Genomic DNA, 15,989 nt, shown 5'->3' with positions numbered 1-15,989 from the left:
TACAATTCATTTTACTGGACTGGCTAAAGACGGGGGTGAGATTTGAGCAATTGTCTGGAAACTAGTGTCTAAATTTTACCTCCAGAGATAATGCAAGTTACATATAGTCCTGGGGATAAACTTCTAGAACTTACCTGTGAACATAAGCAGGGAGCCCAGAACCACCAATCATGACTCTAAAGGAAAACATGAAACAGGTTTAAAAATGTATTTAAAGTTCATTGGAACAGAAAGTAGATTGGTAGTTGCCAGGGCTAGAGAAAAGGGACATGGGGATAGGATTTTATTGTGGAATGATGGAAATGTTTTGGAACTAGATAGAGGTGGTAGCTACACAACATTGTGAATGTACTAAATGCCACTGAATTGTTTACTTTAAAATGATTAATTTTATGTCACATAAATCTCACCTCAATTTAAAAAATCCATTGATAGAGAATTTATGAAACTATCAGAAAAATAAAATTACAAAGTCTCCCATACCTTCTGCTCCAGCTGAGACCATTATGTACAGCCACCTGGGTCAACCCAGTTAGAAGGAATTCCATTAGGACAACATTAGCCAGATCTAATAAGAGTAGTATTGATTTCAAAACAGAGTCTGGAGAAAAAGCCAGAAATCTCCTCGGATATAAGCAAAAGAAAGAATAGCTAGAAATGTTGCTTGCTTATAAGCAACAATCACTGATTTCCAGCTAACTTTATTTTTATTATTATCAGAAATCTCTAAGGTTCTTAAAAGCATCTAAATCATAAGAATACATTTTTTTTTTCTTAAAGCCAAATAAATTGGTATACCTGAACGCACAGTACTAATTTAAAATGGAAATAACTGAGGGGGAGGGGAGGAGCTTTGCAGGATCTTAAAATAGAGCTCCTATGTGCAATTTTATTTTTCCTTATAAAATATATGTTACTGGCTTTGCTGCATGTTCAAATTTAGTGTACAGGTTAGACTGATGTCTTTGTTATTTTCAAATATCTCACATGGGTACGCCATTTGCAAATGGGGTGAGTGCTCCTGAATCCAGCCAAACAAAGGACTGTTTTTATTACATTACCAACCCCTGCTGCATGCACTTAAAGGGTGAAAAGAATGGTTACTGTGTAGATCAAGGGCTTCTGTCCTCCTCTATTGATTTCCTAGATGATTTGATTGCCCTCACATTTTATGCTATTTCACAAGCTTACAAGGTGAGAGGGGGGAATTGCTAAAATTTATAAATTCTTTCTTACAGTCCCTTGCAATACACACACACACACACACACACACACACACACACACACACACACACCAGGACTGTAATAAAATGGAGTGAGTCACACCACAGATATTTAAAGATTTATGTTTCTTCCATGCTTCAGTAATTCTGAATAAAACAAAATAGAAAAAGCTCAGGCTACAAAGAATAATGAAGATTGACCTTGGAAGGGTCTCCAGCCTCACTTTCTCATTGATTAATTACTGTAGGTCACCACAAGGCTACTCTCTCCCCTGATGAGGTCTCTGTGCTGAGACATTTCATTCCGGTTCTATCATACGCTCCTAGGGGTTATAGAATGCTCAGCAGAGTGTAACCAAAATCATTAGCATAAGGGTGGGAATTTTCGTATACAATCAGTAGCAGGTCTAGTTAACTGCTGATTATTGCACAGGACAAAAAAACATTTTTCCCTAAAAGTGCTTATTAAAACAAATTTAACTCAGTTTCATCTGCTATGCCATAAGTATGAATAAATGAGAGGGGTAACTTGCATCCCCCATGATTTCCTGGCATAAGGATTCATACATGACATATAGATTTCCTGATGTCCTTTAGGGCTAGATAATCTTTTTATCTTAAGCCAGACATGAGCTTAACAAAAGGAACTCCTTTCTGGTAACTGAAAGTTTCCATGGACTAACCTAGTCTGAGAAGTAGAAATACCAGAGCTAAGATTAGATGTAGGGTGAAAGCAGAATTCAGATCTGACTCCAGAGTCTATATCCCCATCCTTTTCCCAGTTATTAATAGGAGGTGGATAGAGAAAATATGTAACAAAGAAGGAAAAAAAACAGACGGTTTAAAATCAATCTTTTAATATTAATAGACCTACTTATTCATTAGAAACTAACTCTGCAAAGTAAGAAGCGACCACATAAGGACCATATATGAATTTGAAAATAGGCTAAAGCCAGACACTGTTCTGAATGCTTTACATAGTCAGTAATTCTTATAACAAGTCTTTGAGTACCATTGTCCCCATTTACAGTTAAAGAAAACTAAAGCTCAGAGAAGTTATATAACATGTTCAAGATCATATAGTTTGCAAATAGCAAAGCTGAAAGTCAAAGCTATGCAGTCTGACTTCACAATTCATATCCTTAACCACTGTGCATACTGCCCCTGTGTCTTTTTTGGGGGAAAAAAAAATCTGTTCCTGGTAAACTTTGTCTTCTTTATCTTTTAATTTAAAGTTTTATTCAACCAGCTTTTCTCTTGAGAAAACATTTTCTTAGAAACATTGGAAGAAAAAAACTTTTCTCACTTAAATGAATGTAGTATCATAATAATAACCTCTGTAAAACCACAGACACCATCAAAAGGAAATCAAAATAAGGTAAAGATCAAACCACAATATCCATTCCATGTAAGTAAATACTTGGCAACCTTTCAGAAGATCAATATGGCGTTTCATTTGTGTATGGACTATTAATCTCAATAGGTATTAAATTTAGATTTCATCAGCCCAGTTTTGAAGAGAGGCCAATAATCAAACTCACATACACAACAACATATTAAAAAAAGGTTAAAAATGAGTACTTACCCTTTGGTTATGATCTACTGAAGACAGCAAAGGTTAACACTAGGAACCAGTATCTGTTGAATTTTCTGTTGCTAGGGCTTTCCAAGATAAAACACACCACAGAGGTTGCAACTATTAAAACTTTGAAGGGGAAACATTTTTTAAATTAGTCACACGTCTAATAAGCAATTATGACCTGGTCATCCTTCAAGAATATTCATCCTGGATCAAATCACCAAGTATATACTTTGGGCAGGCTGAATAGGACATGTAAACTCGTGAGTAGCATTACTTTCAAGAATCCAAAGTCAGAGTTGCTGTAGGAGAGTCACTATGTGAGTGTGTGCAAGGTCTGTGTTAACTTGGAGTCCAGAGGAGGGATCATCATGAATAAGAATGTATCTGACTCAATCAGAAGGGAAGGGCAATGAGTGGAAGCAGTGGGGAAGCTCAGTGAAGCCCAAGGTCAGAGGAAATGACTTGGGTCAATACTAGAGAGAAAAGATTGGGATGGCATCTGGGGAGGAACTGAGACATTTGCCAAGCACACGTTCTGCCAAACTACAACTACCACAGACTAGCAGCCCTCTGGGCATCTTTGCTCAGAGAGGACTTAAGCAAAAACAAAGGGATCTGCAAAGCTGTGCCAATCAAACAAATCTTTCTCTAGCCATTGATGTTAGGCTCTGGAATCTGTACTTCATATAGTCCTATTTGTGAAGATTTGGGCATTTAGTTTTATTCCTGCTTATGTTCCTAGCAAAAATTCCTCTTGAAAAACATTTGATCCTATCTCAGCTAAACTAAATACATGCTGCTTGTGGGGGCAGTAAGGCTAACTCAAGGCAACAAGACAGGGCATTTGTTTGTTCTTGCTTATGCTTTTCCCTCGTCTAAGTCTTTGACCCTCTGGTTATTTGAAGATAGCTACCATTGCCTCTCACCGTTGTTTTTTGCTTCTCCAAGATAGACAGCAATTGTTCGATGCTTACTCTTGTTTTGTCTCTCCCTCTGTCTGTTCCCTATCCCACTGCCTTCCCTTCTGTCAGTATCTTTGAGGTATGCTACCCAGAACTGAACACAAGATGCATTAGAGATTAGAAGTATTAACTATCTTGATCTGAAACTATTTCTTTTGATGTAGCCCAAGGTCACATTGGTTTTGGAAGCACAGATTTGTAAACCAGTCAATCAGCATTCTTACTTAGTTTACTGCCTGGTGGTAACAAAAGACCAGATAGAAATAACCAGATACAAATTCATTCTTGGGGTTCTTGGGGGTCAAGCCCAGGAGGGAAGGAAAAAAAAAAGAAAGTGTAAAGTTCTTTGTGACTCTTACAGTATTTACCAGTATCTACCCTTTGTTAAGATTCTGAGAGACATATGTAACCCACAGGCTGTGATTTCCTTGAAGGTAGATCACCCTCCTTTAATTTTAATCTTGTTGTCCACACAATGTGTAACAAGGGATGTTCTTTTGACTTGTTCACTGCAGAAATGTTTACCAAATAATTACAGTTAATATTCTACTTTAAAAAAATAAGTGCTTTCCCATGTTACTATAAATCATAAATTTTAAGCCCTTGGAATATCCTGTCTTTGTATGCCTGAGTCCTTGGGCTGCACCAAATAGTTCATGCTGACAATGTGATTTATGGTAAAGGCCCATTTTTGTACCCCTGGGGCTCAGGGACATGTTATATCAGTTTGACTGCTGGGTAGGTGCTGGGGTCTCAACAGCTGAGTCAAACACAGGCAGTGCCCATGTGACTGATTCCCAGTAAAAACTCTGGACACTAGCACTCAGGTGTGCTTCCCCGGTTGGCAACACTTCACATATGCCACATGTCATTGCTGGGAGAATTAAACACTGTTCCTGCATCTCTACGGGGAGAAGACAAATGGAAGCTCCTGGCTGGTGTCTCCTGGACTCTACCCTATTCATCTCTTCCCACTGCTGATTTTAATTTGTATCTTGTCATGGTAATAAACTGTAACCACAAGTATAATAGCTTTCTGGATCCCATGAGTCCTTCTTCTGAACCATTAAAACTGAGGGTTGTCTTGAAGATCCCTGACACAGGTATATTAACATGAGACAAGAATAAAAGTAGTAAGTAATTTGTGCAAGAAACATTTAAGAGGCAATGAACTCCATAATTGCTATTCTGTCCGTTGTCAAATATAGGCATCTAGTATAGTCAGTGAAGGTAAAGATGTTTATAACATATCTATCTGATGGCACAGTTAAACACTGATTCTGATACCTTGTCTCTTAAAGAGTTTTGGTTACTTTTAAAAAATCTATCATAAACATGAACATTTTTCCAAAATAGGTTAAAATAAATTTTTATTAAAAAATTGTATTAAATGTTAGAAGAGATTTATACTCCACAAATTCTTTATAAAACAATTGCCAATCTTTATCCAATTGTAATTGTTTTTATGCAGACTTGAAAATTTTGCAGTGAAGTAAGGTCTATAAAATATTTCTTTTAGAAAGCATCACAGCACTAATTTTAGGCAAATAATGTTTAAAAGTGAAATCTTTGCATGCAAGTGAGTGAGCTCTCAAACACCCGTATTCTTTATCCCAGTGACAAAGTAATGGGAAAATAATCATTAAGCTGACTTACTGAGAAAACAATGAACATATAACAAGCATTCTGTAAACTTCTCAAATTCAAAGTTTTAAATTACTTTCAAAAGCAGTGCCATTACAAGGTACTGACAAACACTATGTACTCAAAATGAATGTTAATTAACAGTCAAAGAATCAAATATTGTTGCAAAGAGGCACCCTTCATTGTAAGATATGTTAAAGAAGTCTTTTACTACATTGAAGGCTTATGGTACGGGCCATAAACCCCAAAGGAGACAGTCTCTTCACACAGAAAAATTATAATTCATCCCTTTTAGAAGTGAATAACAACTCTTTAGTAGTGTTGCTGGTTGAAAAACCAAACCAAACCAAACAAAAAAAAAAACAATTTCAAAATATGATGGCGACATACAAAAGTGGCCCATAGTTTTGGTCTTGGTCTCAGAGGTACATTCTGTAATTTAACAAAGACTGGTTTTAAATCTTCAGTTCAAAAGCTCTTTTCTTTACCAAAAGGATGACTGCCCAACTGGTGCCATTCCAGAGAGCAAACTCCTACCCAGGAACTTGAAAGGGGTATGGCTCAATGAAGACAAAAACAGTAACCAATTAACTTCAAAGATTAGGAAACAAAATCAATGTCAAAGTATTTGAAATCACAAAGAATTTAAAAATTCAATGCTTTAAAATTTTCCCCCTGAGCTGCAGATGCTTTTTATAGATAGTCTCTAGTAAAACAGATGCATTCTATCATTCCAAGTTGTACTTATAAATGCTATGATTCTTGGTGCTGAAAATAGATAAGTTATGTCTTGAACAGCACAAAGGGATAGCAATTACACGTTTCGTGGAAATCTTTGGTGAGATGCAGTCCTGCAGAAGCCTCCTTGTTTTGTTTCCCTCCCATCATAATCCTAGAATCTTCAAGTAATTTTCAAAGGAGAAACCACAAGACCATAATGAAGAACCAGCAGACCATCCTGAAAAGTAAAACAAAAAAGAGTGTTTCGCAGTTATTTGAAAACCCATGTAAATGATCAAGTCAAAGATAGTTTATTTTTTATAACCTAACACAAACGTGAAACTCTTTGATTTAAAGAGAATAAAAGGTCTCAGATAAATAAACTTGCCTATTTACTCACCTCATCACCAATCCCTCCCTGTCAATGTGCCTTTTTAATGACTCTCAGAAGAAAATTCTGAAACTACCAGGTATCCAAAGTTAGCCAGGACTGTTATGGCTAAACAGTTCTCCGAAAAGAACTAAAAAAGATACACCATTCCTTCTGCACAGTCTACTTAATGTATCATCCAAGCATTGGGCTTCTCTAAAAAAAGATTCAATTATCATAAAGTAAATGGATCTGCTAAGAAATAAAATGTTTATTTCCTACATAAATGCAGCTCACTACTAAAATAAGTGAGAAAACGTTGGAACTCTTACCCATTTAATGTCATATATTTTACTTCCTCCTCGAAGACTGTTCAATACAATTTACCCTTTCTTTGACATCCAGAGTCATCATCATGAACAGTAACTATACCGTGCTGTAACACAGTGATGGCCTCTGGGGTTGTTGGGCAACTTAACCATTAGACTTTAGACTAAATGACTCCAGATACCATGTTTCTGAGTCTTTTTATGTCTCCTCTCTTGATATCAGGTCTTAATTCTTTGTGCTCTCACCGAGGCTGCATCTAGCATGCAATCTAACCTTTTAAGGTGCTATTTCTAATCTATCATAAACCAGAACACTAACTTAAAAGGAAGACTCATTGGGGAAGTGCGCCATGGGCAATGGGCCCACCTGGAGCAACATACAGAGAGAGTGGCGGCAATGCATGCTTTCCATTTCCAACCCTGCTCTAGCTATTACTCTTTCATCTTTCCTAAGCTTTTTCATGGCTCCACTTCCTCATTTCTCATTCACTACTCAACTCATTGCAATCTGGCTTCTGTTACTGGCAACTCCAGCAAAAACTCACCAGAATTCTACAAAGGGGTTCACAAATTCAAATGCCCACAAAGGCTAGAAAAGTAATATAAATGAATATGTGAGTTAGGTATGTGAGTCAATAGGGAATGTTGAGACCAGTGGTAAACCAGAGAGCAGATGCTTAGCTAAAGGAACTTAAACTTAAAAATATTTAAAACACAGAATAAGTCAAATAAAGCAGAATCCCATACCATGTTTGGCCCATAGACCATAAGATCTGATCTAGACTAATTAGTCTAATCAATGTAAATGAATTTGTATTCTAACACAAATGGAAAGATTCTATTAACATTTTAACATGAATACAAAATACACTTTACATAATGTGAATTTTTTGCATATAGTTATGTTTCAGAATTACAAGCTGTTTCAAAATCTCAAAACAACTTCAATACATGCATAAAATCACATTCTATGAAATAATACTTTGTAATTCAAATTTATATCTACATGTCTATTATGTCTATATTCTATATAAAAATATAGGAATATATAACTATTATATATATTTTATATTTAGATGTCTCTATTTATGGTCTTCTTAAACTATCCACCAGAGTGAATTTTCTAAAAGGCAAGTCAGATTATGTCACTTCTGTCCCTGGCTCAAATCTCTCCAATCAATAGTTTTCCACTTTACTCTATTAAAATCCAAAATTCATACTATGGCCTTTAAAGTCCTACATAGTTTTATTCCAACTGCTCAGATCTCAGCTCCTACCAATCTCTCCCTCACTTGCCACGTCCTAGTCTTCCCACTGCAGAGATAATGTTATTCATTTAGCTAAGAGGTCCTGAGATTCCATGACACTTAAAATTGTTATCAATGAGGACTTTAATTGTATTATAGGCTATTTAAGTTCTGGGACTTGCTCATCTCTGAATCTCCCCATCTGTCTAGAATAGTGCTCTGTAAAGATTTTTTGAATTGAAGTCATATTTCTGCCCACTCCACTGACTTTGGAGTTTTACTCCTAGATTTTTACATTTCTAATCAAGCTTTTTTCGGAAAACTTACCCATTTTATTGATGCATTGCTATTGCTCTACATTTTACCATATTATGTAGAAAATACTGAAAATACAAGCTACTTTGTAAAACCAAAGACAAACATTGAATCCAAAGATAAACTATGTTTTACACAATGGACCCTTTTCCCCTAGTTAGTATTAAGTTTTAGATATCTATTTCTTTTGTTAAAATGATTATTTTACATACTCCCTAAGTACATCTGCATTACAAACATAGCTCAGTAATTCTCAGAAACTGTTTCTAGAGGCTTGTTGTAAAAGGAGGCACACAACCAGAAAAGGGAGAAAGCAAAAAAAGTTTAAAATGCACACAATAACGAGCATATCAAATACATTTAACAAAGTTGGAATCCCATTGCAATATCAAGACTTCAAAGCAGAAATACTAACATTACATATAATGTGCATAAAATGTACTGCTACATGTAGTAAGATTATTTTTCAAGCTGAATCAAAACCACACATATAAATAGCACAAACAACCATGTAGACCTGCTGCACCACCCATCAGTTTAAAAAAAAGAAAATCGAAATAGGAAGCAGGCTTGGGTTATTCCTGTCACTGAGAGGCAATTTCATATCCTATCCTAAAACAAACCATCCTAACCAGCGGGTATTTGCCTAATAATGCTGAATGAAACACACATTACTGTGCTTAATGAAGCTTAATTTTTAAAAAGGCAATCATTTTCTAAGATTTCTGAAGTTTGATTTTGCAAAAATTTTAGGAAATATTTCATATGCCTCTAAATACACTTTACTTAGCTAAGAAATAGTTTTGCTTTTATGTTTTATGAAGAATCTTTTGAATTATTTATTACTAAAATGTAGACAATTGGTATGGTGCTATATTTCTAAAAACATGTAAGAAAATCAAATAATCATCTGAAAAAGTATTCAGCTACCCCTCTATTAAGAGCCTGAGCTTTAAGTTCAATTTTTTCAATAGGTGAATCTTGATTCTACTACTAACTAGCCAAGTGACCTTGGGCAAATTACTTAATCCCTATATACCAGTTTCTTCATCTATAAGATCCACTAATGGATTTTAGAATTTAAGGGCAAAGTTTCAGAAGAAACAGGATGTCTGCATAGTTTTAAAGTATCTCTTTCCCACAAGATATTTATTAATTACAAAGAGAAACATATACCAGTAGGAAGACAAATTGACAACATGTATCCTCTGATATGATACTCTGAGAAGGGCACATCACTTTTGTGGCATTCTTGGCAAAAATGCATAACCTCAATCTAGTCATAAGAAAACATCTGACAAACCCACACTGAGGGTACTCTTCAAAAGTATCAAAGTCATGAAAAACAAGGAAGGACGAGAGTAGAGGGAGAAGACACAGAGACATGACAAGTAAATACAACGTGGAATCCCAGATTTGGATCCTGGGGCAGAAAAAAGACAAAACTGGGAAAACTGGCAAAATCCAAATGTCTGCAGTTTTTATTAACAGTATTACAGTAATGCTAATTTCTTAGTTTTGATGCTTGCACTATGGTTATGAAAGAAGTTGATATTAAAGGATGTTGGGTAATATTTATATAGGAACTCTCAGTACTATTTTTGTAAGTTTTCTCTTAAGTCTTAAATTATTTCAAAATAATATTTAGAAAAGAAAAAAGGGGATATTGTTCTTATCTTTTAAGATTGCTGTGAGCCTTACATAAGTAACATATGTTCTTTTACACCTAGAATATAGTATGTTGGATACAGTTAGAGCTCAAGAAATGTTAATTATTATTACAGTCTTTCTTCTAGCTCCCAGAAATTTCATATATGTGTTGTTTCTCAGTTAACCTGGCAGGCTTATCAATGGATTTCCCTTTTTCTTTTCACTTTCCAACCGAAATAGCTTGAAGACTTTTTTTTTTAATGGATGTACTGGGGATTGAACTCACGACCTTGTGCATGCTAAGCATGCGCTCTACCACTGAGCTACCCCCTCACTTCCGAAGACTTTTTTTCAGTAAGTTCTAACATCATCTTATTCTATCACTAAGTTGGCTGTATTGCAAAGATAGTTTATATTTCATGCTTCTTCATGTCATTTTTGGAAATAAGAGAACTGTTTCTCAATGGAAAAGCCAGTCTCTTTTACAAAGAAACAAAAAGATGACTAAGTCCCCTCTCTTCTTTTTAAAAACACACATAAAATACAAGTTAGTAATAATAGCCATTTAAAAAATATGATGGTCTAATCATTTTATTGCCAATTATCTTTACTATTCTGGACAAACTATTATCACAACGTAAGTATGCCTATAATTTTTATTAACAAAATTATCAAAACTTGTGATTTCTTTAAAAACTCTAAATATCATTAAAAAACAGTTATGAAAAACTGTAAATGACCATGAAAGCACTACTAGTATTAATTTGGGTTCCAATAAAATGTTAATGAGTAAGTGAATATGTAAGTATGGAATCCTCAAATAATGAGGATCAGCTGTATATTCTTTTGGGCCTTGATGCTTTTGCTATTATGCCTGTGAGATTCATCCATGTTGCTGCATACGATAGCTGTATTTAATTGCATGTACATGCCACAATTTTTCACTCATTCTTCGTTGGATTTCGAGTTGCTTCCAGTTTGTGGCTATCATGAATAAAATTACTATAACCCTTCTTGTACATGTCTTATAGCAGACATATCATTCATTTCTATTGGGTGTATATGAAGGAATGGAATTGCTGGGTTATAGAGTATATATACACATGGTTTTAGTTGATGCTAACACCTGAGTTCCACAGTAATTGAATCAGTTCGCACTTCCACTACCAATGTATATAAATTCTAGTTGCTCCACATTCTCATAAGCACTTACATTGTGAGTCTTAATTTTGGCCAATTCTTTTGCATTTTGCTGGGTCATCTTAGCCAAATTGAAACTATATTTCCGGGAATTCTCTTCTCTCTTGGGTTAGTCAATTATTTAGCCAATAGAGATTTGCACAAGACTTGGAAAGTGGAAGGAAGCAGAAGCCATTACTCTCAGAAGGTCCGTATAGGGTAGCACTTGCCCCTCTAGCTTATGCATTGTTGCTGTGGCTCACATTGTTGGCATAGGGCAGCAGCCAGGCCTGCAACTCCTCCTGCCCCATCAGAGCTCCATCTTCAGCTTCTCTGAGTTCCAGGCCAGCACCATGGCAAAGACTGCTAGCTTTGTCTACAGATCACCCACATCATTGAGGACGGAGGTGATGAGACACAGATTCCAGTTTCTCCTTCTAGTTTCCAGTTTATTCTTGCTCTTCCCCACTTCATGTCCATTTTTTCTTCCAACTGCTGCCCTTCTGGTTTACAATGACTACTGTAACTACCACCAGATGCAGGCAATATCTTTCCATACACTTCTTTACCAATCCCTACAATTATTTAAGGGGTAATCCCTTATTCCATAACATTCATATTGGTTATATTTCCCAGATGGAATCCTAATAGTTAAAACTTGTGAATCCAGGGAAAGAGTAGATGGATGTTTACTGTACTATTCTTATGACTTTTCTGAAGGTTTAAAATTTTTCAAAGTACAAAGATTATATTAACAAATACCTCTGTAACCAGTACTTAGTTTTATTGAGTATTAACATTTTGCCTTGTTTGTTTCAAATCTCTTTTTAAAATGATAAAAATTTAACATCTTCTTATCTATAATAGCAAAATGTTGATACTCATTAAATCTGACTGGTGGGTACAAGGAAATCTGTAGCAAACTAGCAAAAAGAAAATCAAACAAAAAAATGAAATAAAATTCTCCACAATAAACTATAGTCAATAAGGCTGCAGAAATTTCAGCCATAGTTCTTTATAGATTGGTGGTAAAGCAGTGCCACAAAAATCACAGGAAAATATAGTGATTCTTTGTTTCCTGTCAAACTAAACATAAGTCTTCCCTATGATCCAGTAATTCCACTCCTAGACATTTATCCAAAATAAATGAAAACATATGTTCTCAAAAAAAAAAAAAAAAAAAAACTGTTTAAAAAAGAAAATGAGAGGGAAGAGGAGGAAAAAACTTGCGTAAGAATGTTCACAGCTAAACCATAATGAAAAAGGAATATGAAAAACAATGTATCTATGCACAACTGAGTCACTATGCTGTACACCAGAAACTAACACAACACTGTAAATAACTATACTTTAATAAAAAAATTAAAAATCCACTAATTTTTAGAAAATAAAAGAATGTTCATAGCTGCTTTAATTATATTAGCCTCAAACTGGGAAGAGCCGAAGTGTCCATGGATGGCAGAATGGATTCAATATGGCATATTGTATAATGAGATACTATGCAGCAATAAAAAGGAACAACTACTGCTACATGCAACTACATGGATGAATTCCAAAATGTATGCTAAGTGAAAGATGCCAGACACAAAAAGAGTACATGTTCTTTGGTTCCATATTTATATGACATTCAAGAATAAACAAAACTAATCTGTGGTAAACATAGGTATAAATACTTATAACCTTGGGTTAGGCAATGGTTTCTTAGATATGACACCAAAAGCACAGGAAACAAAAGGAAAAACAGATAAATTGGACTTCATTAAAATTAAAAACTTGTGTTTCAAAGATCACCATGAAGAGAGTGAAAAGACAACCCACTGAATGGGAGAAAATTTTTATAAATTTATGTCTGATAAGGGACTAGTATCTAGAATATATGAAGAACTCTTACAACTCAATAATAAAAGGCCAAAAAAAAAATCTAATTTTTAAAAATGGAGAGAGGATCTGAATAGCTATTTCTCTAAAAGATATACAAATGGCCAATAAACACATGAAAAGATGCTCAATGTGATTAGTCATCACGGAAATGAAATCAAAACCACAATGAGATACCAATGAACACCCAGTAGAATGGCCATCACCAAAAGATAGATAATAAATAAGTGTTGGCAAGGATGTAGAGAAATTGGAACCCTTTACACTGCTGGTGGGAATATAAAATGGCAAAGTTGCACTGGAATCAATCTAGTGGTTCCTCAAAAAGTTAAATATAGTTACCATATGACCTAGCAGTTCTGTTCCTAGGTTTATATTCAATGGAAATAAAAACATGTCCACACAAAAAGCTGTAGATTAATATTCACAGCAGCACCATTCATATTAGCCAAAAAATGGAAACAACCCAAATACCCATCAACTGATCAATGTTTAAGTAAAATGTTGTACATCCATATAATGGTATATTATACAGACATGAAAAGAAACCAAGTACTGATACATACTATAATACAGATAAACCCTGAAAACATTATGCTAAGTAAAAGAAGCCAGTCACAAAATACCGTACAATGTATGATTCCATTTCTATGAAATGTCCCAAGCAGATAAATCCACAGAGACAAAAAATAGCACAGTGGTTGACAAAGGCTGGGTGACTGGGGTTATTTGGGGAGTGAGCACCAAGTATGGAGTTTCTTTTTGCTATGATAATGTTCTAAAATTGATTGTGGTGATAGTTTCAGAACTCTTTGTAAATACAACAAAACCCACTGAATTGTATACTTTAAATGGGTAAGTTGTATGGTATGTTACTTCAAAACAAAATAAAACAAACAAAAACAGGAAAACATTTATCTATGATGAGAAAAAAACCAGAACAGTGTTTGCCTCAGTCTTGGGAACAGGGATTGACTGGGAAGGGGCATGGGAGAACTCTGAGGGTGATGGTAATGTTCTAAATTTCAAGAAGGGTTCTGAATTAAATAGGTATATGCATTTGTCAAAACTCAGGCCTTTCATTATATGTCAATTAAAACACATATGTATGTACGCAGATAAGAGTGTGTGTGTTTCTGTGTAGTTGTTCATTGAGCATAGGCAATTATGGCAAAACAAAGATTTATATTTCTAACAAGTTAAAAAATTGTTAAGCTGAGAGCTGTTCATCAAATCTTTATCAGTACTTTATAAGCTTCTCAGAGACATACAGCTCTTAAAACAATTTCTCACTCTAGGTTCAGTGATATGTTAGAATATGTGGATCTTGCTTTTCTCTTCATTAAAATAGTATATCCTATCTTGCTTTTCATTTATCCTAACTAGACTTCACATTATAGGCTAATTAAAGTATCAAAACAGTTACCATGGCTTCTTACCTATTGCGCAAGAAATGGTATGTAAATCTCTACAGCCTAATGAGTATCTGCAAATTTTTCTTAAAGAAATGTCCTAGCAGACATATTTGTCCAGGAATCTTCAATGCTCCACTACAGTACTGGACAGAGGAAAAAGAGCAAGGCCTCCAGAATCAAACTGCCTGGCATTTGAGCCCTGATTCACCCACTAACTCACCATGGGTAAGTTATGTGTCTTTTCTGGACCTTGGTTTCCGTATCTTTAAAAAGGAAGATAAAAGAATATCTACCTCATAGAATTGTAAGAAGTAGGAGAGCTAATCCATACAAATCACTTAGAAAAGTGCCTGACACACAGTAGTCATTCAATAAATATTAACTTTATTACTTATAGTTCAGGTAATTTTAAGAAAGTTATAGAATATTTATTAAAAATTTATTGATAACATGGAACTTCTTTCTTTCATTGAATAACGTACCTGTTAGGCATAGATATCCTGAAGTCTAAGACCTACCTGCATTGCTGCATCACCTATTGCACGTCGAATTTCCCTTAGAGTTTGATATCGCTCCAACAGGTGATCACCACAGATGATATCTACCTACAGGCAAACAACAGTATAAGATTGCTTTCCCGCTTCAAAAAAACCGTACGAAGAAATTAAGAAAAATCAACATAATTATTTCTAGACTAGATTTTGCTTTTTAGACTCATTAAACATTCTCAAGAAAGATTTTAGAAACTTAAGTAAAATAAAAAGAGCATTAGAGGACATTGCAGAAAAACAAAACACTAAAGCAGATATTCAAAAAATGATTTCCTTGAATCTGTGAGAACAAGTTAAATTACATTTGATATATTCATCATAAGAGGAAAAGGAAAGTATATATATTTTAAAGTTCCATGATATAATGGTTAAAAGGGTATATAATGCTTAAAAAGGCAATCTTTAGTTATGTGAAATTTTTCTTATCAAGGAATATCTCATTTTCCAACAGTGGAAAGTCTAACACTGACATAAATTACACAGTAAGGGAACTGTTTTATGGATGGAACAACCTTAACAAGGTCTTTTCAGCCTTTTAGGAATGTCAAAGCTCTAAGATAAATCTACTTTTATGTAAGATTCTCTAGAAAGAATGATATGGTAGTATAGTTATATACTTTAGTAATATGATTCCAGAATACTTGCTTGCTAAGATAGAAATGCAAATCCTTATTTCTTCTCTTTCACTGAATACTCCTTTCCCATTACCTTAAAATGGGATCAGGTCCTCAACATCTTATTAATATATATCACTTAACTGGCTCCATCTTCTAACGTCCCTATTTCGTTTATAGCATGAAATTTATCCTTACTCTAAATAAGAGTATCACCTCTAACTCCTATTTCTCCTTTTCCTTTCTTCTCACAACCAATCAATCAGTTACCAAGTCCTGTTGCTTCTTTCTTCATAATCTCTCTTAAATT

The 15,989-nt window shown here is 34.7% G+C and overlaps 1 protein-coding gene across 1 annotated transcript in view; it reads right to left on the bottom strand.

Moving 5' to 3' along the window:
• Positions 1-5,120: 5,120 nt before the first annotated feature.
• Positions 5,121-15,989, bottom strand: part of PCGF6 (polycomb group ring finger 6) — a 28,279-nt gene continuing 17,410 nt past the window's right edge. The window contains exons 9-10 of the mRNA XM_010971280.3: positions 15,033-15,119; positions 5,121-6,369 (exon numbers count right to left, since the gene is read on the bottom strand). Coding sequence (XP_010969582.2) covers positions 6,313-6,369; positions 15,033-15,119 — 144 coding nt within the window. The 3' untranslated portion in view covers positions 5,121-6,312. The remainder of the gene's footprint in view (positions 6,370-15,032; positions 15,120-15,989) is intronic.

Source organism: Camelus bactrianus, chromosome 11 (genome assembly GCF_048773025.1).
Source record: "Camelus bactrianus isolate YW-2024 breed Bactrian camel chromosome 11, ASM4877302v1, whole genome shotgun sequence".
NCBI classification, from domain to species: Eukaryota; Metazoa; Chordata; class Mammalia; order Artiodactyla; family Camelidae; genus Camelus; species Camelus bactrianus.
The sequence above is the reverse complement of the archived record's forward strand: the minus strand, read 5'-3'. Positions and strand labels throughout refer to the sequence as shown.